The sequence below is a fragment of the Dermacentor variabilis genome, chromosome 1 (assembly GCF_050947875.1).
Source record: "Dermacentor variabilis isolate Ectoservices chromosome 1, ASM5094787v1, whole genome shotgun sequence".
Classification (NCBI taxonomy): Eukaryota; Metazoa; Arthropoda; class Arachnida; order Ixodida; family Ixodidae; genus Dermacentor; species Dermacentor variabilis.
In genome coordinates, this window is record NC_134568.1 from 72,196,308 (window position 1) to 72,218,701 (window position 22,394).

Here is a 22,394-nt window from a genome sequence, read left to right on the forward strand (position 1 = left end):
GGTATTTACTCATGGGACATCGATATCTGTGAAAAAGTGTGTTCCTTGTCAATTTACTTTCGGTGATAATGCAAGCAATTCCCGTGTGTTTCCTACGTGTGGATATTCTATGTGTCTGTTGCACTCACCTGAAAAGGGTGACGATCGTCTTTGCAACTCCTTTGCAACAAGTTCTTCCCCATTGTAAGCAATGGCGCATTGTGGGACCAATGCTCTGTCGCCTTTAGTTTGTGCATTTATGGCAGATTAGGGCGTTCAAGACGCATGCTTCTTTAAAAATTTGCAGATCTATTTATTTTACACTTTATTACTTTTCGTGCACGTTCCCCGCGCTTCGCATACAAAGACAAACGAAAGACAAAATTCACTTCACATGTGAAGTTTGTCCTCCGTTTCCGAATGGAAGGAGCCGGGACAAAAGGCTAGCAAGCTTCATGGGGTCATGGCTCTCAATGTGTTTGGTACAGAGCAAAAGTGTATACAAAATGAAACATAATCATACGTGCACTGTAACACGAGGCGAAGGAAGTAGATATTACGTCTGGGCCATACGTTATACACAGATATATTAATTGACACATATATTGCAAGCAGGAGGCGGCATTACTATATTTAAAAAAAATGAAAACAAAGAATTGTAAGAGTCAACACAGGGCCAGCACCATGTTTGTGAAAGAGATTGCCGCGCGATTGGCCGCTCGAGGTACTTTGCGTTTATTTTCGGGGTTCTTTCACGCTCGGAAAAACACTTTTATGCAGTAGGTATTGAGCAGCAGAACGCTGTATGGGGAGTTTAACACGTTGCTTGCTCTACATTTTTTTTTCATTTACACTTTTCGTCTAAAAAAATAATTGAGAATTTCGTTGAATAATTACGGCTAATTATCTAATTAGGTTACATGCGAAAAATAATCTCAGTACCTCCAAGCGACGGCAAATAACATTAGCTTCATTTTGTCCAGCTACGTGGCATCGCTTATATTTAATATCTGGCTCAAGTTGGAGTGAAACACCCTCTAAACTTTACTCAAACCGCTATGAATTCTAGTAGAGCGCTCCTTAAAATAATTTGTTTTTGCTGTTTTTGTTCTTTAGTTGACCTATTCCTGTATTTCTTGTATGCAGCAAGAACATTTTAATCACGGCTTTTAAGAAAATTGTCAAACCTCTTACTTTTTAATGCAAATTTTGTTATATAGCTCCTTATTCATTCATGGCTTCTTGAACTTCTTTCTACGAAACTTCTCTTGAAATTCTTTGTGCTAAATAACAAATATGATTTGTTTACATCATTGGGGCAATATACACTTTCCAGCATGCATTTTCGGTGAGCGCTTTAAGCTTACTGAGATTTATGGGACTAATTTTTCGTGTTATGTATGTACCTGATGTACTCATGTTTTTCTGACGTCTTACGAAAAGAGTAGGGTCCTATAAATTGCATTTGCCATCATGGCAGACAGAGTTAGAGTCAAACATTACACATTCTGATCCATGGTTGATAATTTATGTATAACTGAATGTGGATAACAACCTTTTACATATACATCTAGCCTTCCTCCTCTACCATGTGTCGTGAGCAAACCGTCATATGAATAATTGGTGAAGCTAAGCTTATCAATGTGCGCAATCAACCACGTTTCTCTAAAATACAGTACATCGAACTGCGTAGAAACGAGTAAAAATATATATCAAGGTGATCACCTTGGTTTTTTGCACTGCGAACGTTAAGCCTTTATCTGGGAAGATAAGAAAGGCTTGGCCTAGAACATTTTTATTGCTTTATCTCTTCATTATACTGCTCAAACATACACCAGCTGAATTATTGAAGAGTTCGTCTAAAAACTAAGCGAGATAGAGTAGGTCAAAACTATTGTTGACCAGATGGTTGAAGGTCAGTGTATGGTCAAAAACTGATATTTGATAATTGCTCTGACGAAGTCAATGCACGTTCTTAAGATGCATCTCCATGAGGATAAAAAATAACAGCTTGCTTCAACAAAAGAAAAAAAAACATGCATTGACGAGAATACGACCATTATGTGCGCTAAGAAGAAAATGACGGAGTCCTCCAGTTTTGTTATCAAAATATCTGCTGCTGCTCACGATTGACATTTTTGTGAATGCTAGTGTTGAGCAGGGACATAAATAGACGTAAATTTAGAGGCACCGAATAAAATATTGATTTGTCTCGTTTTTGTAGATGTTTTTGTTAGGACAACAATATTGTTCAGCTACACGTTAAAGGGTTAGAGTGTTTAGCAGAAAGCCTCTGAGCGAGTCAATTTGGCGTAATAATTTTCAACAGTACTAGAGGAACAACCTTGCATTACATTTATATCTATCGTCGATTGAATCGTAGAAATGTTAGTTTCATTGTTATTTCGATATGTTGTTAACGTAATCCTTAGTTTGAATTCTGATTGCTTCGCTCTGCTCATTGTTCCGAGTAAATATTGTACCACCACTCGTACGCACAAATATTCAGCACATTTGCTTTTTGCGTGAAACGGCAGCACCCAGCAACTCCTGATTGAACTGGGTAGAGTGCTCATTCACGTGCACCGCATCACTCCCATTGAGCCCGAGCATACCATTTTGGAGGCTTTTAGAAAGCCTTCGAAAAGAATACTTGCCGCGAAGCGCGCCTCACAAATGAATAATGATATTGCGCTTACCAGGCATGCGTGTCGATATCTGGATAAATATGATGTGCATACACCGGCTCTTTCATCAGCTCGCTAACAGTTCTTATGTCGTCAACAGCAGTCTGGACAGGTTGGACGTCCTTGATTAAATAGTTGTCACCAGTGGGGACCTGTGGGGACTGATGCGAACGGAGAAGTTCCCTTCTTCGTCCACTTTCATTTCCCCTTTTCTTCAGTATGCTCTATATTTCTCTGTTGTTTTCATTACAAATGACGCAATGTTTTCGGCACTCAATAGTTTACCGTTTTGAAGAGCAGATGCAACAAATTAGCAACACTTGTCAATTAAATAAACCAAAGCAATGAAATGTGAAAAAGAAAGAAAACACTTTAACTTTGTACTTAACGCGTGTCAGTGACGAGCTAGTGCAGTAAGTATTGCACTGCTTCTTGCGGAATTGATTGATGCTAGCAATCGCAGATGTGCGAGACCAACGTTATTTCGAGAAGAAGCAGAAAAAACAAAATGTAAATTGATTGGTTGATCGAATAATAGAAAGCTACATTGGAAATAATCACCTGTGGTCTAAGGTGGGGGAGGAGAATCAGGTGATGGGAAGGACGTCTGCGCCTCCTCAGAGAAGGCAAGCAAAGCGTTTTTTTTTTTCTGATGGCGTCTCCTCGGGGTGCTACCCAGTCGCCGTATGACGCGTCACTTAGGAGTAGGGTATGCTTGTCCCTGCGGCTCAGTGTGGCGGAACAGGACCAGATCAGATGCTTGAAATGGACTCTGGCGATCGCAGGAGAGTTGGAGTACTTTGTGTTCCCCACCAGCTGCTCAAAATATCCGGCGTGATGGCTGCCTTAGCTCTTGCTCTTGCCTTAGCTCTTGCTTTGAGGACACCAACCTGGGCACCTGTGGGAAGGCCAATGGAAGTGAAAGGGAGGATGCTGGGAATACACTCCCGTAGCAGATTCTTCCTCTAGTGCTTGAGTCTGACAATTTGGTGGTCTTGTACCAAAGTGTATTACTGGGAGCCATTGGGGTTGTCCAGCTTTGGTGGGCACATTTTAAGACTGCTCTGGTGGTATTCTCTAATTCGCTTGCCCGCAGCGTCATGAGCCATCGTGTTCAGAGTGATAAGCTTTCATGAACCTATCACTCTAGTCCAAGTCGGCTTCGTTTTTTGAGATGACGCTACCATGTGGGGTAGGAATGCGCAGACAGGACTTTTTCTTCAACCGCTTTCCTATCTCGTTTTTGCTTCGCAAAAGTCTGCCACTCAAAGCTCTGCGATTTTAAGCATGATGTCCAATATTGCCTAGTGACCTGTGCATACAGTTGGGGTCAACAAAATTATACCTAATCGCAGAAGTTTTAGTGACGTAAAAGAATAAAATTTGGTGGCAGCGTCAGAACGCTGTTTCTTCGCATTTAGGTAAGCTACGGCCCAGTGACGAGATATTACAGATTGTTTTAGTGAATAGACGTAACGACAAAGAATATATACATACATTTTTTTTATCCGCAGTGCGCCAGGAAGAAGAAAAGAAGACGATTGGTTTACTGAAGAAATTATGGTCGAATATTAGTCGTAATCGACGGGGACGTGAAACGCCGGCAGCGCGGCATGTCAAGGCTGTGAGTCATCAGGCAAAAGTAACACTGCAGGCCCTTGACTGGTTTCCTGTTTACTATTACTTCTATTTTTTTTCTCATCGATACGCGGAAACAGTTGTCGTGGCGAAACTAAGTTCGTAGATACCGGATACCATGTTGATGTTCAGTAAGATTACCCAGTTGACACGAATCAGAATCTTTCTTCAATATATAGGCGATGTATAGTATTACACTGAAATAGATATGACGTAGTGGTTCTGCGGCAACCCGCAAGGTGGAGAGAAGTAATGAATAAAGGGAAAATGAGACATCCACCCGTTCGTAGCAATTGCTACAAATGAAACCCATACGGGTTCCTCGAAGGAAAAGCCTCATAGTTGAAGAAAAATTCGTCCTGGTCCGGGACGAATTATTCCCTTTATTCATGAAATAGATATTATGAGGTGGACGATAGCGCAGTCCACCCTTTCCGGTGTGCGGGTGTTTTCACCCATAGGTGGACGGTTAGTAAAAGGGGGAAGTGTATTCATGTCCTTCAGGGTATATGCCTCACAGCACGTTGCCAAGTTTTTCGACTCAACAATACTGATGCAAGCTGTCTTTCTACGTTAGCATCAAGCGACTCCCACCTAAATGCTCCGTCATCAGGCCGCAGTAATTGCATAGTGCGGTGCTTTTACACTGCAGGACCTACAAAAATATAATACGCAGCTTCGTACCACGCCGTTCTCTTTAGCACTGCGGGTTTTCGCAAAGAAACAAATTGCACAGTATCAGTGCATGATAAAAAGCGTACTAAATTTGAGATGCTAGAAAATTTTTTGACAGCATTATTGTAAGCATTTTGGCTGCACTGTTCCCTCTACACACCGAGTAACATAAGCCGCTGAAAAGCCTTTTGACGGCAAATGAATTAGAGAGTTTTAGCATACGGGCTTCTTTTTTATCGCGATTGATACTGTCTCACTAATTTGTCAGCCTTGGACGTGCTAGCAGCGCCATGCCACGGGCAAGAGTCATGGAGTTTTGTACGAAGATAACAGTGCACACTCATGATACATTCGACTGTTTTACATTCGAAGCAGTCGAAACGTTCAAATGCTCCCAGGGCCAAGGATATCATTTGGATCTCGCTCTCGCTCTGCTCTCAAATGAGACATATGTTGCGCTCTATGCGCACTGAGCTGGGGCGCAGAGCGCTGAAAGAACAAGACGAATCTGTTCTTTCGACTAATCTGAATATAAAGCGATCTCACTATAGCGCTGAAAAACAAGCACTCATTGCACAATTCAAGATTGTCCTCGTTGCCTAAGAGGAATACGCAGACATAATTTGGCAGGGAGAGAGTTATAAAGAGAAAAAGGAAAGTTTCGTATATCCAAGGTCATGTAATAATGGTCGTAGTCATAATGAAACGCTATAAATGTGCATGCGGCTCGATCATTCGATCCTTTTATCTCAATTTCTGCTAAAAACAAAATTCTTCATTCGTTTATAGAATCCCACGTGATCTTCTGGAGTACTACTGGAAAACAGTGAGATAACACCAGCGCCACTACAACAACACCTTACCACTCCCGAACAACATAAGCGGTTCGCCCTATATGTGAAGAAGCACATAGGGAAATTAGACAGAAGAAACAGACGCTTTCTTCGCGCCCGCCAGCTTAGTGTGTGTTAGCTATAAGTTGCGCCAAGAGCAAGATTCCCAGGTCTTTTCGATCACGAGCTGTGATAGCGGTGTTTGAAAACTCTAAATTGCGAATTGTATGTGTTTCGCCGCTTTGGTTTTTTAACTCAGCATACGCACTCGGCTTAAATTTCCTCTTCCCTTTCTCTCGTAAACTGTATAACCTCTAGTTAACTGTATATCATCTGGAACTGTATGATCTCTGGTATGTGTGTGTATAAGAAGCACAGACACAATGGCACAGGTCCAAGCACGCAGAAGTCTGTACGAGCAGACGGTCTCGACAGGGCACTGGCATTAATCGTGCACATAGGTCCCTAAGCACTATTGCTGACAGTACTAATTCATTCTTTTTCAGTCTACTATGTAGCCATAGTGCTTACAAAGCTTTATTATCATGTGATGTTACCGTATCCATCAAGGGATTAATGTACACGCATTTAGACTGCTTGGAGACCTGTGCTTTAAGTTTGCTAGACGAAACGTAAATGAATGTTCGCTGTAGGTAAGTTGCAGACGGGCGAAACGCTAGTGGCGTAAAAGAAAAAGAAACGACCTCTAAAGGGAATTTTCTGTTTTAAATAACAAAGTGCACATATTTCCCTAAGCAGCATACATTAAATATAGCGCAAATGTAAAAAGAGCGAGCGTGGTGGCGTGTGCCCCCATCATCGTTTCAGAGTTGATGATGAAACAATCAATGAAATTATTTAACATGCCCAGGAACAACACCGAGGTCTGGGTGCTGGTGCTGAAAAAAAAAGAACTAAAACAACGAAGACAAAAATGTAGAACAAATACAATCAGAAGTTATCGAATAAAAAATAGACTGAAAAGACAAAAGAAGAAATGACTGCATGAACATCTACATATTGAGCAAGGAATACAGCAATAATACACAATTGTGAGGCGAATAGCATGTACGGAAGCAAATAAAACTATGAGAAGACAGGAAAGGAGTGTAGCTTGAAAGAAGGCTCAAGAGAAATGGCGAAGCTCGGTACAGAAATAGGACAAGACGTTTTAAATATTAGGAGGAAATTACAGTTGTAAAGACTTCGCATTGTGTCGAGAGGCGAGTGTCGACTGAATGTCTGCTGAGTCAGGAATGTGGACGGGCCAATGTTCCTTGGTGATCTTTTGCGGAAACTGCCGTGAAGATGAAACTAGATACCATGAAGAATTTCCTATAATAATAATAATAATAATAATAATAATAATAATAATAATAATAATAATAATAATAATAATAATAATAATAATAATAATAATAATAATAATAATAATAATAATAATAATAATAATAATAATAATAATAATAAAATTAGCAATAATTCAATGATGTTAATAATAATAACCGGAAATGAGGCATCTCACTTGCACGTCCCGCGGAAGGAAAAAAAGAATGTTATCTCCGTAGTGGATCAGGATCGCAAGCCTTCGTGCAGAACCGGTACCTGTTTCTCAAAGTGGCTTGAGAAGGAATCTTTTCGACCAAGTGGCATTTTAAGATCTCAGTAGTTTCGTCGCGTGCCATCCGACACAAAGTTCACTGTCGTGACGGCTGTGCCGATTCAGCTCTAAGTATGGCGATATCGGCTGCACACGGACACAACCAGAAGAAAGGCTGTAAAGATCCCATAAGAGGCTATCCAGGCTGTAAATCGGCAGTGTCAGACTTAGACTCAAGAATAAAACCCCGTTTTGTTATTTCTCATGAAGCGATATTCTGCTAAACATCTCCCTGTAGCCGTCATTTCCCTTCTTTTGGGTTTGTATACTGAGAACGAAGCTTCTGAGTGGCTTTTCCCTTCAAGGAACTGAAATACTTCCATTGACTTCCCAAATTCCAAAGCGTATGTTTTTCTTAACTGGATTCAATGAGATGTTGGTGCCTGTTAGAAGGGGTCGGCTACTTCTTTACTCTTCATTCATACATGTTTTAGGAAAAAGCTTCAAAGAAAGAATGCATAAAATGCTATAGTAACAACAGCTCTAAAATTTTCATACACACCAGAACAACAAATGTTTCTGAGCAGTTCCCAAAATTCGTATGTTTATGTTGAAGCGCGAATTACGTCCCTCGTTGTCAGAAAGCCCAGCACTCACACAGAAGAGTCACGATAACACGATAACAAGAGCGATTAAGGAAATCCAGATATGTGAAAAATAAAAAAAAGATGAATCAGTTCTAGACATACAATGCCATGATCAAGGTTACAATAATAAGATTTACTAGCTTTTAGATATACTTGATTCATCAGAAAATTGCACTAATGCGCGTGCCGCACTGTCTTTCAGGTTTTCTGATGGCCACGAACCCACGATTTTATCTGTGTATTGATATCCTATAAAGAGCATGCAAGTATGTTCGCGAAAAGCCGCTTACGGTGAATGCACTAATTCTCCAGTGTAGTAAGAGATGTTCTATGGATTCTACAGCCTCCCCACAAGAACACACAGTGCTGACGGTTTCTTTCTATCTGGTACAAGAAACAACTGGTATATATGCCCTGCCAGTCCGAAGTCTATAAATTGTTTCTATTGAGCGGCTGGTTTTTGAAGATGTGGTGAATTGTATGTTGGGAACTATCTCGCAAACTGGAGCTTTCCGCACTATTTAGGAATCAAGTTTCTCCGGACATTCGACCACGAAGTTTGTTTAAAAAACAACGTGTATCACTAGCCGCTAAGGGTAGCACGAAATAGTACACTATTTCCACGAGTACCATGCGTCCTGGCATCTGCAGCGGCATGTACATTACCGTAACGTCGGAATGTGTTGGAATTCACCGAGATATGACGGTGTGAAGAAAACTCATTGCTGCACTGTAAGCTTTGTGTATTTCGTATAATAATGTACTGTTTGACTTACCAACTTGGTTTATATTATGTGCAACTTGAAACTTGCAAAGCGCTCAGAATTACCCCTAGCAAAGTTTCTTACGTTAAATATATGCAGCGCAATGCGGAAAAAAGTGCATAGAGCTCTGCGATTGTAGATGTCGTAAAGTAAGTCTAAATGTCCTTGATTTTGACATGCCTCTATAAATAACAGCGATGTAGAGCTTCCCTTCTTACACGAGAAATCTGCTTAGACATTAATATTATCCCGGCATGCATCTTAGAGGAGGAACATATTTAATAGTTTGATTGCAATCACTGGCATGTCAGACTAATAGGTGGACCGAGCATAGAAGGGAGGAATTCTGGAGCTCGAAGCGGCCATGTATAAAGAGTGCAGCGCATTTGTAGGTGTAAATTCCTGAACATGCCGTTTCTTGTACTGTAGCCTCACGGAAGTGGGCCGTGTTATGATTTTGAATTGCTCGACTAAAATGATAATTGGTAAGCTTAATTGCCAAATCAAACCAGTGACGACCTGTTTCTAGAAATATTGTAATCTGAAAAGGTGTCTGGAAAAAACTCAGCAGCAGCCAAAGAGTTGGCAGATGCCTTAGGTACACCCAGACATGCGAAGGCTTCTGGCGAGTAGTCGTTGAAGGGTTTCTTCTAAAGTACATGACAGAACCCACGAAATATCATACCAAATTATACTCATTTGTCAAACAATCACACAGTGAACCAGTATTAAGGATAATGTTGCGCAGCCCCATGTGATTCCGGCTAAACGACAAAGAACATTCATATTGAAAGTTACTTTCTCCTCTAGTGCTTTTACCTTTGAAGCACATGAAAACCGCTGGTCTAGAACGACATCCAGAAACTTGTGCTGCCACGAAAGCAGCACGCACTCAGAATCTATCTGTAAACAATATTTTTGAGTTATCTTCTGGTAAGAATAACAACAGCTGTTTTCAGATTTGATAGTCTTGATAGGCTTGGTTTGATTGAGTGGTCACATTTGATGCGACAGGTTTGTGTACAGAACGCTGTATGCATGTTTGTACAGAATTGAGACCACGACTTAGTGCCAAGCTGCAAAACGCTATATCCAGTCAGCCACAGAGGCGAGTCTGTCCATGCATTCTGCTGTCCATGCATTCTGTGATCCAAAATCACAACGCTTGCTCACTTTTTCTGTGTGTTTTCGGTAGCATTTGGGGGAAAAAATCCTGCGTTCATAAAATTCAAGGTACTCTTCAAAGTTAAAAACTACTGTAGGAACAATGTTCAAGCTCGGCAAAGATTTGTGCTAAGAACCATTTGCACACTAGTAATTTATCACTAGGAAGCTGTCAAGGTCGCCAGCCTTGCGCGAGGCTCAGAGCGATATTGATACGGTGGCACTATTCACCATTCTGAATAGCTACCCGGGAGCGCTAGTTTTCGAACGGCAAGGGACAAGCAGAGGCAAAGGGCGGACCCGCAAATGGTGGACAAATAAGCGGGTCTGTTAAACATGTGGGGCCCTCTGGGCCATGATTTTCGGCGACAAGGTAGCCTAGCCGCCCGCGGGATTATCTTACTGAGCCATGTCGAATGCTCCGTTCCGGTAGCCGGAAGTTCAAATCTCGCCCCCCCCCCCGTTTTTTCTTTTCTTTTTGCGCCGGTGTATCTGAATTTGACATTCTCCAGTGCACTACATCTGCAGGCTTGGAGTGACGCCTGACACCGGCGAAAGATGCCGAATGCGAGAGCACGTGGGGCTATACTAATCCTGGTACAACCAAATTATGAAGGCCCACTAAGCTTGAACAAAGACGCTCCCTCACCAGAACAGGAATTGGCCTCCCTGGTGCAATATTCGGCCACAACCGTCCTGATGATATCTACTATTAATCCATGGCCCTCAGTCCGCAGCAGCTGTGGAGCACGTGACCCAGGCGGCGGTCAGACCTCCAACGCAGCTGAGGGTGCTAAGAATCTATGGGTCCGGACAGACCGCCAATGGAAAATGACCCTATACAGCTTTAACAGCCGAACACTGTCGAGTGAGCTTAGCTTAGCAGGACTTTTTGAGGAACTATCAGACGTTGTTTAGGATATTATTGGCCTTAGTGAGATTAGAAGAACTGGGGAGGCTTATACATTGCTGAATACCGGACGTGTCCTCTGCTATAGAGGTCTCCTCGATAAGAAGCAATACGGGGTAGGATTCCTAATACACAATGACATAGCGGGCAAGATTGACAAATTCTACAGCATTAATGAGAGGGTAGCTGTAGTCGTAATCAAACTTCAAAAGAGGTATAGATTAAAGGTAGTACAAGCCTACACTCCAACATCCAGTCACGATGATGAGGAAGTAGATCAGCTTTATGAAGATGTTGAATTAGCGATGAGAAAAGTGCAAACTCAATATACTGTGGTAATAGGCGACTTCAATGCAAAAGTGGGGGAAAAGGAGGCTGGTGAACAAGCAATTGGTTACTACGGCGTCGATTCTAGAAACGCTAGAGGAGAGATGCTGGTAGAATTCGAAGAAAGGAATAAGCTTTGAATAATGAGCACCTTTTTCGGGAAGCGTAGCAACAGAAAGTTGATCAGCAAGAGCCCTAATGGTGAAACAAGAAATGAAATTGACTTCATACTTTCTGTTGATCCCAGCATAATGCAGGATGTAGATGTGATAGGTAGGGTAAAGTGCTGTGATAATAGGTTAGTGAGGACTAGGATTCACCTCAATTTGAAGAGAGAAAGAGCTAAATTGGTCAGGAATAAGCACGTAAACCTAGCGGCAGTAAGGGTAAAAGCAGACAAATTCAGAATGGTACTTGCAAACAAATTTGCCGCCTTAGAACAGAGAGATGATGTTGACATAGAGCTAATGACTGAAGCCATAACTAGGTTGGCTTCAGAGGCAGCAGTTGAAGTGGGAGGCAAAGCACCAAGGCAACCAGTAGGCAAGCTCTCCCATGTAACAAAGGACCTAATTAAGAAACGACAAAGAATGAAAGTGTCCAATTCAAGAGATAAGATAAAATTAGCAGAACAGTCAAAACTGATCAACAAAGCGAAAATATGTGATATTCGAAATTTATAACATGAGAAAGACTGAAGAAGCCATAAAAAATGGACGCAGCCTGAAATCAGCGAGAAGGAAATTTGGCGTAAGACAAACCATGATGTATGCACTGAAGGATAAGCAGGGTAATATCATCAGCGATCTCGAAGGTATAATAAAAGCAGCGGAAGAATTCTATACCAACCTGTACACTACCCAGATGGCTCAGCAGTACTCCATTCGAAACAATGATGAACTAGATACAGAAACTCCTCCTATAACTAGAGATGAGACCAGAAGGGCAGGCAAGACAAGAAACGGGGAAAAGCGGCAATAGAAAATGAAATAACAGTCTATTTAATCAAAGATCGAGGGGGCATACTGCTAAAGAAACTGGCGGCTCTCTATACGAAGTGTCTATCGACTGCAAGGGTCCCAGAATAACTGGAAGAATGCAAACATTATACTAATTCACAAAAAGGAAAAACGTTAAAGAACTGAAAAATTATAGGCCCATTTGCTTAATTCCACTATTATGTAAAATATTTACTAAAATAATCTCCAATAGAAAAAGCAACACTGGACTTTAGTCAACCAAGGGAACAGGCTGGCTTCAGGAAAGGATACTGTACAATTGATCACATCCATGTGATTAATCAGGTTTTAGAGAAATCCACAGAGTACAAAAAGCCTCTTTATATAGATTTCATAGATTAAGAAAAAGCATTTGATTCAGTAGAGATACTAGCAGTCGTAGAGTTATTGCGTAATCAAGGCAAACAAACTGTTTACGTAAATACCCTGGAAAATATCCACAGAGATTCTACAGCCATCTTATTTCTACGGAAGAAAAGTAGGAAGATACCTACAAAAAAAGGGCTCAGCCAAGGAGACACAATCTCTCCAATTATATTCACTGTGTGCTTGGAAGAAGAATTCAAGCTATTAAACTGTGAAGGTTTAGGAGTAAGGATCGAGGGCGAATACCTCAGCAACCTTCGGTTTGCCGATGATACTGTTCTATTCACCAACACTGCAGACGAGTTACAACAAATGATTGAGGACCGTAACAGGGAGAGTATAAGAGTGGGGTTGAAGATCAATATGCAGAAGACAAAGATAATGATGAATCACCCGGCAAGGGAACAAGAATTCAGGATCGCAAATCAGCCTCTAGAGTCTGTGAAGGAGTACGTTTACCTAGGCAAACTAATCCCAGGGAACCCTGACCATTAGAGGCAAATTCACAGAATAAAAATGAGTTTGATCGCATACGGCAGACATCATGAGCTCCTGACTGGAAGCTTACCGTTATCCTTGAAAGGGAAGGTATACAATCAGTGCATTTTACCGTTGCTGACAAATGGGGCTGAGGCTTGGAGACTGACAAAGGAGCTTGAGAACAGCTTAAGGACCGCGCAAAAAGCGATGGAACGAAGAAGGCTAGGCGTAACATTAAGAGACAGAAAGAGAGCGGTTTGGATCAGAGAGCAAACTCGTATAGACGATATTCTAATTTACATTAAGAGAAAGAAATGGCGCTGGGCAGGTCATGTAATGCACAGATTAGACAACCGTTGGACCATTAGGGTGACACAATGGGTACCAATTTGGCAGGCATTCGCAGATCAAGAACAGCAGGTTGCCATTATCACTCAAGAGAAAAGTGTATAACAGCTGTGTCTTCCCAGTACTCACGTACGGGGCAGAAACCTGGAGGCTTACGAAAAGGGTTCTACTTAAATTGAGAACCACGTAACGACCTGTAGAAAGAAGAATGATGGGTGTAGCGTTAAGGGATAATAAAAGAGCAAATTGGGTGAGGGAACAAACGCGAGTTAATGACATGTTAGTTGAAATCAAGAAAAAGAAAGGGGGGGCATGGGCAGGACATGTAATGAGGAGGGATGATAACCGATGGTCGTTAAGGGTTACGGACTGGATTCCAAGGGAAGGGAAGCGTAGCAGTGGGCGGCAGAAAGTTAGGTGGGCGGATGAGATGAAGAAGCTTACAGGGAAAACATGGCCACAATTAGTACATGAAAGAGAAGTGGTTCTTCTCTCTCATGTACTAATTGTGGCCATGTTTTCCCTGCATGACCGGGGCAGTTGGAGAAGTATGGAAGAGGCCTTTGCCTTGCAGTGTGCGTAATCAGGCTGATGATGATGAATGGGTACCAAAAGAAGGGAAGCGCAGTAGAGGACGGCAGAAGACTAAGTGGCGCGACGAAATTAGGAAATTTGCGGGTGCTAGGTGGAATCGGTTGGCGCAGGACAGGGGTAATTGGAGTGCGCTGGGAGAGGCCTTCGTCCTGCAGTGGACATAAAATAGGATGATGATGATGATGATGATGATGATGATGATGATGATGATGATGATGATGATTTTATCACTTCGCACTGCATAGTCGTCCCACCCCTAGTCGTCCAAGGCGCTCTTGACGATTAGACTTTCGACCAGCCTATCAGATAAATTTCAGTTCTCACAGACGTTTCGCACTTGCTCAATTTTTTGTGCATTTGCTTTATTTCTCCGCAGTTCCTTCCATTACTCTTTTCTGTTTACTCTTGCCTCAGTTCAGGGTAGTAAACCGGGAGCTCTTGCGGTTAACCTCCCTGCCGTTATCACCCTATTTCTCTTTCTATGTCTATCTAGGACTTCGCAAAGTAAGACCTCAGCAATAGTGCAGCATAATATTTCTACATTAAACAGGCAATAAATGTATCATACGGGCAATTGAAGACTGATTCATTGGTTCTAAAAAGAAAAAAAATGAATTAAAAAATTAAGGAAGAGAAAGAAATGATGAAAGAAAGAACTAAGTTCCTATATAGCGGCACGGCTGATCATTCTACGAGCCCCTTGTAGATCCCGAATGATAGCGACTACTTTCGGCAAGTGTGCACGTGCAGTGAAAAATTAAAAGAATTTCGAAGCATGACGAAAATATTAATTTCACAAATTGTACTACCAGCTCCCGTAAGAGAGCAGGAAGTGTCAATGAACATCTCAGTGCTGCTGAGAAATAGTACTGCCTGATATTTTAATGCAGAAACGTGTCTCTGCATGGCACTGTTTGTTGAGAAGGCATTCGTACGATATATGACATCAATTTCCAAATAGAAAGACGACATAGAGGCGTGCTGATAACAAAAAAGAGAAACTAAAAAAAAACTATTTGTGGGAGCTGATCACACATGCCGCTTTCGAGAATTCGTAATGGCAGCGTGAAGCACATGTACGTGTTGCTACCTGACTTGGCACCACGCCCAGTTACAAAGGGAAATTAATCTCTAGCAAGGACACAGAGTCGAGGTGGCGTTGCTTTGTTGTTAGACTGCCTGCGCAAATGCGCTTTTCATCCTGCTCTTGCTCGATTGCGCTTCACTGACGTCGGAGGCATAAGATGCAAGCAATGGCAGGAATTGTCTGTGACTCACTGCCTGAAAAACGGAGCTACAATAGGAAGTTCGACATCACGGTATTGTAGTACAGAAATATTTCTAACTCTTACAAAGAATAGAAATAAATATGCGATATAAATTTTTGAAACATATATTGCTGTGTTTTATGAATGTGGCTCATTATTACTGTCGCAAGGAATTTCAAGAGACAATGTTTTTGCGCCGAAGTTATTGAGTATTGGCACAGCAAAAAGAACTTGCAGAACAACAGGGCTATGCGAGTCATCGATTAACCTTGCAATTGATCCACTATTGTTTTAATTGTGCTAACTTTATTAGCGCCATGAATCGGTTGAGATGTATGTCATCAAACTCCGGAAAATGTTATTCTTTTGTCCTTACTGCAGTTTGAAATTTAATGATTATATGTGATTTTCATTGTCTTCAGGTGAACTGTGCCGACATGACACACGTGAAATGAAACGTCCACTTATGCAGTGTCTCGCTCGCGTATTGATGTAAAGTTTGTTTTAAAATAAAAAAGTACATAGTGAGTGCTCTATATGTCGACATTAGATCAAGGTACGATGGGAAAACTGCGAGATTCGCCTGACAGTGCCACTTTCACTGTAAAGGTAGAGTTCATGTGAAAGGAACACAAATTCTTCAGTACAAAGATCGGAACACAAGGAACGGTGAAGCAGATATTTTTAGCCATATTTTACAGAAGTCATTGAAGTAACAATTTCTTAATCGTATCCAACATCCAAGAACTCTAACGTTTGGTGAAACTCACCAATAGTGCAAAAGGAAGGATTTACTTTTCTCATCATATATTGATTTCATGGTTGTTGTTTTTTTCACTTAAGCAGTACCGTATTTTTCTTTTGTTACAGAGTGTTATCCTCACGTCAATCTTCACGCTCGTGAAAATCCGACCTGTTGTAGTTTGCACGAAATCTTACCATCTACTGCTAGCCACACGTTGAGTGAATGAAAGTTTTATTGGATTCAAAAAAGAGAGAAAATGTATACTGGGAGGAATACAGTCCATTGGGATTTACTTAATGTTTAAATTAGGCATAGATGCCGCAAGAGGGAACACAGTTCAATTTTAATGAGGCCAGAGTGTAGCGCCAGTAACATAACATATCGACGAGGCAAGGTTTCAACAGTTAAGAGAAACTTCGCAGAAATAAGCATGACGGCTGCACAAATCTTAACTCTCAGTCATTACGAACGCCAGTCGACGTCCTGAAATCGGTGTGTTCATATTGTTTAGATCCAAAAAAGATACATCTAATTTCGAAACGTAATGCCACTTCACATGGCTAACGTTTCTTCGCATAGATAGGTGCGAAAGGTAAAATTAGAGTGGAAAAGTTGAGGCAAGATAGTTGTGCACATAACTCTTAGTTGACGTACGAACTGCGCGAATGCTGTTTGCCCATTCTGGAAATGTTAGATAAATTAAACGTGGTTGTTGTAAATAACTGCATGACACGGTTATTCAGTGCGACCTACAGGAGTTACCACACTCGGTGAAAGAAAAAGCTCTTCTGAGGTATAATGATGCACCTTGTGCCCATCAACTCGGTATGGTTTGCGTACGGACCACTGCTTAATTTATGGCGGAAATGGAAATAGAGAAAGAAACTGGCGCAAAATAAACTTCACCCATTAAGCCATATTTAAGAAACTAACTGCATTTACTTAAATCTCTGTCACAAGCACGACGGCGGGAATCATTCTCACACCCACCTGACGATCTGGGACAGTATTCTGTAGCAATTCTTTTTAGTAAGAATAAATTTTTTCTGTTATTTATGGACTTGCATAAAGCCGCGTCCCTTGATTTGGTCACTCGTGGAAATGGATTATAAAAATAAATAAATACACGGGGAAAAAATCCGTACAACATTCGGTCCCTGCGTCGACTACCGTCAAGAATACAAAACCGTAGAAATCCGCAAAGTGTCCTTTATTATTCTATCGTTCTAAATGCACCTAGTGTGCCCGCAGTCACTACTTGAAACCTAAATATCGAAAACTGCCGGAGGAAACTTTGAAAATCACCTGCATCCCATTAAATATTTGTTAGAAAAGTGAATCATTAGAGCTTAGGTTTTGCCGACACAGTGAAGGTCATAAATTACTTTCATCATCAGTTCTGATGTTCAGCACATGACCAGCCTTCTGATTGATCTTTTGCCTGGTTGGCGTAATACGACCTCACGGGGACATATACCGGACGGAGTTGAGTCGCTCGATAGCGGCTCTCTTCCAGTTCCGGTGCTTCCCTAAGGCCGGTGCAGGAAACCACGAGTGCACTTATCGCGGTCGGCCACAGCCAGACGTCGTTGTCTGTAGATGCCACACGGTGTCGGCTGTCCTACCGGTCGTGCTGAGCAGGCAGCGAGGGCTTCTTGCGTCCGCTTCCCTCCGCGAGCTTTTATTTTTTATTTTCGGATTTATTTTTCTGCTACGGTCGAGACGGTTCCGTCCGCTACAACGCACGTTTGGCGTGGCGAAATCTGGAAGGCCCACCATTGCGTACCCCTCAGTGGACTCCCGGTGCATACCGCGGCGGTCTGATATCTACAGTGGTGGAAAGAGTGATTTTAGCCCTGTACCTAGGTTATGAAGAAAAAGTAAGGGAGGCTCATCTAGGAAGACGAAGGGTACGTGTGGGCCCAAATCTACCCGGCGCACCTTCTCCTCATTGCGCGACAAGGGAGGCGTATGCATATAAAATAAGGGCGCATTTGGCCTCTAGTCACCAGTCGTCACCAGTCCTCCTAGAGCCGTCACCGCCATGAAGCCGCTGGTGAGTGCAAAGCCTTCTGCAAGCGATATCTTGCGCGAAGACCATTGTTACTTCTAGAAATTAATTCGCTCCTTCCTCGGTAAATATCACCTACTTCGAGTTTTATTTCGTGAGCAGCCTGCAAAGTTGTTGCAAGGGACGTTTCTCCGAACCTGGCTTCTAGCATTCGTGCCAGAAACCATGTTTTGGCAGAAAAAAGCTAGCAGCAGAACAGATACTCAAAATTTTAGAGTAATCTGCATTTATTACAGCTGTACGTTGTCTATGGTTCGAAATAAGTAAATACCTCAGGATTTATGTCCTTCGAACCAAAGCGGACGTACAAAAGGGTAAAACGTTCAAGGAGCCAAAAGTGAGTGCATGTTTGGAGCAGTTCCTGAAAATATTGTAAAGTGTTTTTTGATGGCATAATAGCTTCATTGTCATAATCAAAAAGCGCAGTTTCGTCTGCTATTGCTCCTTCGTTGATTTCTACATCATTGGATTATATATCTAACAATACTGGCATATCCCTACGGATGATTCGTACCACGATTTTTTCGGTTGGCATCTTTCGAATCGCAGGAGTTTTTTGCAACTGTACGCACCCTTCTGAGCACTGGTTTAAAATATTTCAAATGAAAAAGAGTACAATTCATAAACACCTTCATCCATGTAAAAGTTAAACGGCCCTTCTAGCAAAAATACACCTTTAGAATGGGTTTGTCCATGAATGTTCATCACCAGTGCGACTGCTTTTAGTGAACAATAACCTCGCTTCGCACCGGGAAGTGGTCATTTGCTTCAAGTGCCCGTACGTGTTCTTAATGTTCTGATTATGATGGACAGAAATCTGCCTCGCATTATTGAATACCATAAGCCAAATATTCCTTATAACCTCAAAATAACCTAACGCTTTTACAACGTGTTAGATACCAATCGGGCCGTCAATAATGTTCTTTTTTGTCACGTAAATCCAAGGCTAAATACAGGTAAGTTCGAATGGGCCACTATTTGGCGCGAGTTTCGGTGCTTTTCATGGTAGACAAAAAATAGTTCAAAGCATACATGAACTATTTGAACCGTTTCGCAGTGCGTTGTCGTCTTGCTGGCGCTGTGCGCCATCTCCTCTGCCAAGAAGGAGAAGGTCGAGGGCCGTGGGGCCCTACTCGGAGTTGGAGCGGGCGGCTGCTGCCCCTGCACCGGTGGCCTTGGAGTCGGTGGCCTGGGCCTAGGCACCGGCCTCGGTGGAGGCAGCAGCTACAACAGCGGTAGCTACAGCTCTGGGTCGGGCTATGGCTCTGGTGTTGGCGCGGGTGCAGGATTGGCCTCAGGTGCTGGACTTGCCTCGGGCGCTGGACTTGCCTCAGGTGCTGGACTTTCTTCCGGTGCTGGACTTGCTTCGGGTGCCGGCCTTGCTTCTGGTGTGGGACTTTCCTCAGGTTCTGGACTTGCCTCGGGTGCCGGACTTGCCTCAGGTGCCGGACTTGCCAAAGGTGCCGGACTTGCCTCAGGCGCCGGACTCGGTGCTGGAGCTGCCGGTGCTGGTCTCGGAGTAGGAGGAGTCGGTGTTGGAGCTGGCGTCCCTCTGGCCAGCCCCGGAGTAGGCGTTGGCGTTGGCGGTGTTGGTCTTGGAGGTGGCCTCGGCGGTGGCCTTGGAGGTGGTTTCGGATCATCCTCGGGCTACTCGGGCTTCAAGCAGGGCTCTGGATTCAACAACCAGGCAGGAGGAAACAAGGCCGGTCAGGGAAGCTTCGCCTACAACGTCGGCGGCTCGGATAGCAACAAGTACGGCCACAGTTCCTCGTACGGAGACTCCAAGAGCTTCGGCAAGAGCGAAAGCGAGGGCTTCAACCGCGCCTCGGGCCAAGGCAGCCACGGTAGCTCGTTCAACAAGGCCGCCGCGGGATCCGGAGCCCAGAGCTCCAGCTCCGGCAGCAAGGTTGTTTCCGGTTAAGCGCTACAAACGACGCCTGTGATTCTTGTGTAAGTAACGCTCCGCTTTGATATGCTTTGCAACTTTCAGTCGTTATTCAAGTGATTACAAGTAGGGTGCATTGTGGTGTGTCATTCGGTTCAACACAATTGGGGAAAGCTTTCCTAGGAAAAAAGTTGCAGGTCATGACTTCGTTTTCTGTGTGGGAGAAGAAACTACGAAACAAGAGTCCTAAGAATGTTGGGCATGCAGGCCACAATTAGGATGAGGAATTGTGAATTTATACGTTAACAAGAAATACTTTAAATGACGTGTTGAATAACGTTGCCACCTCTTTTGCTCAGGAATCACTGTGTTATGATCGCGCGCTAGTACTTTGAGATTCTTCTGATGAGTTCTTAGATAACTGCACATATCTCAATACAATATGGGCAGTAGCTTTTACAATTAATTTAGTTTTCGTTCCCTCTTTCTCAAAATCTTGAAATGCATAGTGATTCCACTGGCTTAAGAATTGTCCTTGATCTTTGCAGGCCCCTCCTTAACACTCAGATGGTTGCTGAACGGCTGGACAACAACGACTTGAATATTTCAAGTTTAGATGCAGCAGAAGTGATATGACGTACCGCATAGTAACACCTTTTTATGTAAAGGAGTTTGTTCATCCGATGAACTACTGCCCTGCATCAATAAAGAGCCATATGTTACTATTAAAAAGGAGCATTGCTTGTGTGTTTTTGAACTAGACCTGAGTAACCTCGGCATTTGACCGATGCTTACTGCGGGCACTCGAGCAGAACACCACCTAAGAATCTAGTGTGAGCTTCTAAACTAGCGTCTTTTTTTAATTTGACGTAAACATTATTTTAAAAACATTAGTACAGGTCTTGAAGCCAATATGTAAAAGTAGTTACCAATTCTACACCACATTCTGTGCTGTGCCAGTGGCACTTTGGGCATTTCGGTGAGCACGCGCTGATGACCTATTCTACAAATTATGGCGCAGCCAAAAAAATTAAACAAATTGAACCAATGCTACATACTACGAATAGCTCTAATTAAATGTAATCTCTTTACAGCTGCTCCATTTCTTCTGTTATGTAGTGTCCACGAGAAAATAGAAACAGGAGTGATCATTAATAAATGCTTGCTGGTGCAAATATCAGCAAATATCTGAGTACATGAACTCAGTACTTGACGTTATTCATTTGAAATTGTCACTTCGCTTCATAGTTACTAATCGAAATTTAATGTCGTGAACCATTGACATGGGGTTGAGCACTTTTTTTTATTATCATGATAATGCTCTTGGCAGAGTACAAAAAAAAAACACACACACAATCTCAATCATCTTAAATGAAATAAAAAGTAAGGTAGTCGTAGTGCTTGAAGTAGCCTACACAGTATTTTAGCAATATTATAAGCCTACTACCTTAGAGTTCTTTTCAAGACTTTTGTGTTGTGGCGAGCTTAAGAAAAAAAAGGTATGAAAGCATAGTCGCAACACGTACGCCTTTGTACACATTTACGAAAGGAAAAAAATACAGCAGCCATCAAACATTTAACAAATTTGGTCACTTAATTTCTAGAAAAAGGGAAAAGTACGCTAAATCATTCTATAAGCTGCCTACAGGTTCTTTAAGGGCCTTCACACAAGTAAGCGATGTGTATAAGCCAGACTTGTGCACCTTACAGCAAAAGTAACCGATTACAATTACAATTACTTCATTCAAAACTGTGATTGATTACAGCTGCCAATTACTGCTTTACGAAAGTAATTGAGCAATTAATAAAAATAATAGGTTACTTCTACGTTTCCTTTCTCCGAAATTTTAGTAACAATGAACAGGCACCTAAACAGAACGAACTGGCATGACACACTCAATGCGTCGTTTGCAGCACTTCAAACATTGCTTATCTTTGCAAACAACTGCTTTTCAAAAATTTCACCAGTCATCTTCCCTCGTTTTTCTTCGTGAATCCATCAGCGGCGGCACTGAAAACTCGCTCCACGTGCGGGCTGAGAAGGAGGGTGGTGCTTAATTTATGGTCATCTTGCGCACAAGATCCTCGTTACTCAGCATTTCGTTGGTCTGTGAGGCGCAACGTTTGATTCTCGCTGGGACCTGAGAAGGCCTTCCCGGTATGGCCAGTGAAAAGCTGTAATATCGTCCGTAGGTGACGTCCTGGCGTTAACGTCCTAAGTGTCCCTTGTTATCGAGCCATACAAGAAGAACGGGTTTAATTCGTCGGCCAACGTCTTGCCGTAGCGTTAACATGAGGAAACAAATATTCAGCTCCCGAGTTTCCCCGTCTCAACATGCGCATTCGCGGGGCTGCCGCGCAGCATGATCTCGGGCCTTCTGCTGCAGTTCCCAC

At 42.5% G+C, this 22,394-nt stretch overlaps 2 protein-coding genes across 2 annotated transcripts in view; both read left to right on the top strand.

The window, feature by feature from the left end:
• The window catches only part of LOC142576517 (uncharacterized), a 51,092-nt gene that overhangs the window by 18,188 nt on the left and 10,510 nt on the right, over positions 1-22,394 (top strand). The window contains exon 4 of the mRNA XM_075686696.1: positions 20,549-20,627. Coding sequence (XP_075542811.1) covers positions 20,549-20,627 — 79 coding nt within the window. The remainder of the gene's footprint in view (positions 1-20,548; positions 20,628-22,394) is intronic.
• LOC142579246 (uncharacterized) lies at positions 17,949-20,735 on the top strand. The gene is made up of 3 exons (XM_075689269.1): positions 17,949-18,100; positions 19,173-20,065; positions 20,549-20,735. Exons 1-2 carry the CDS (start codon positions 18,089-18,091, stop codon positions 20,034-20,036), a joined length of 876 nt encoding a protein of 291 aa, XP_075545384.1. The 5' UTR covers positions 17,949-18,088; the 3' UTR covers positions 20,037-20,065; positions 20,549-20,735.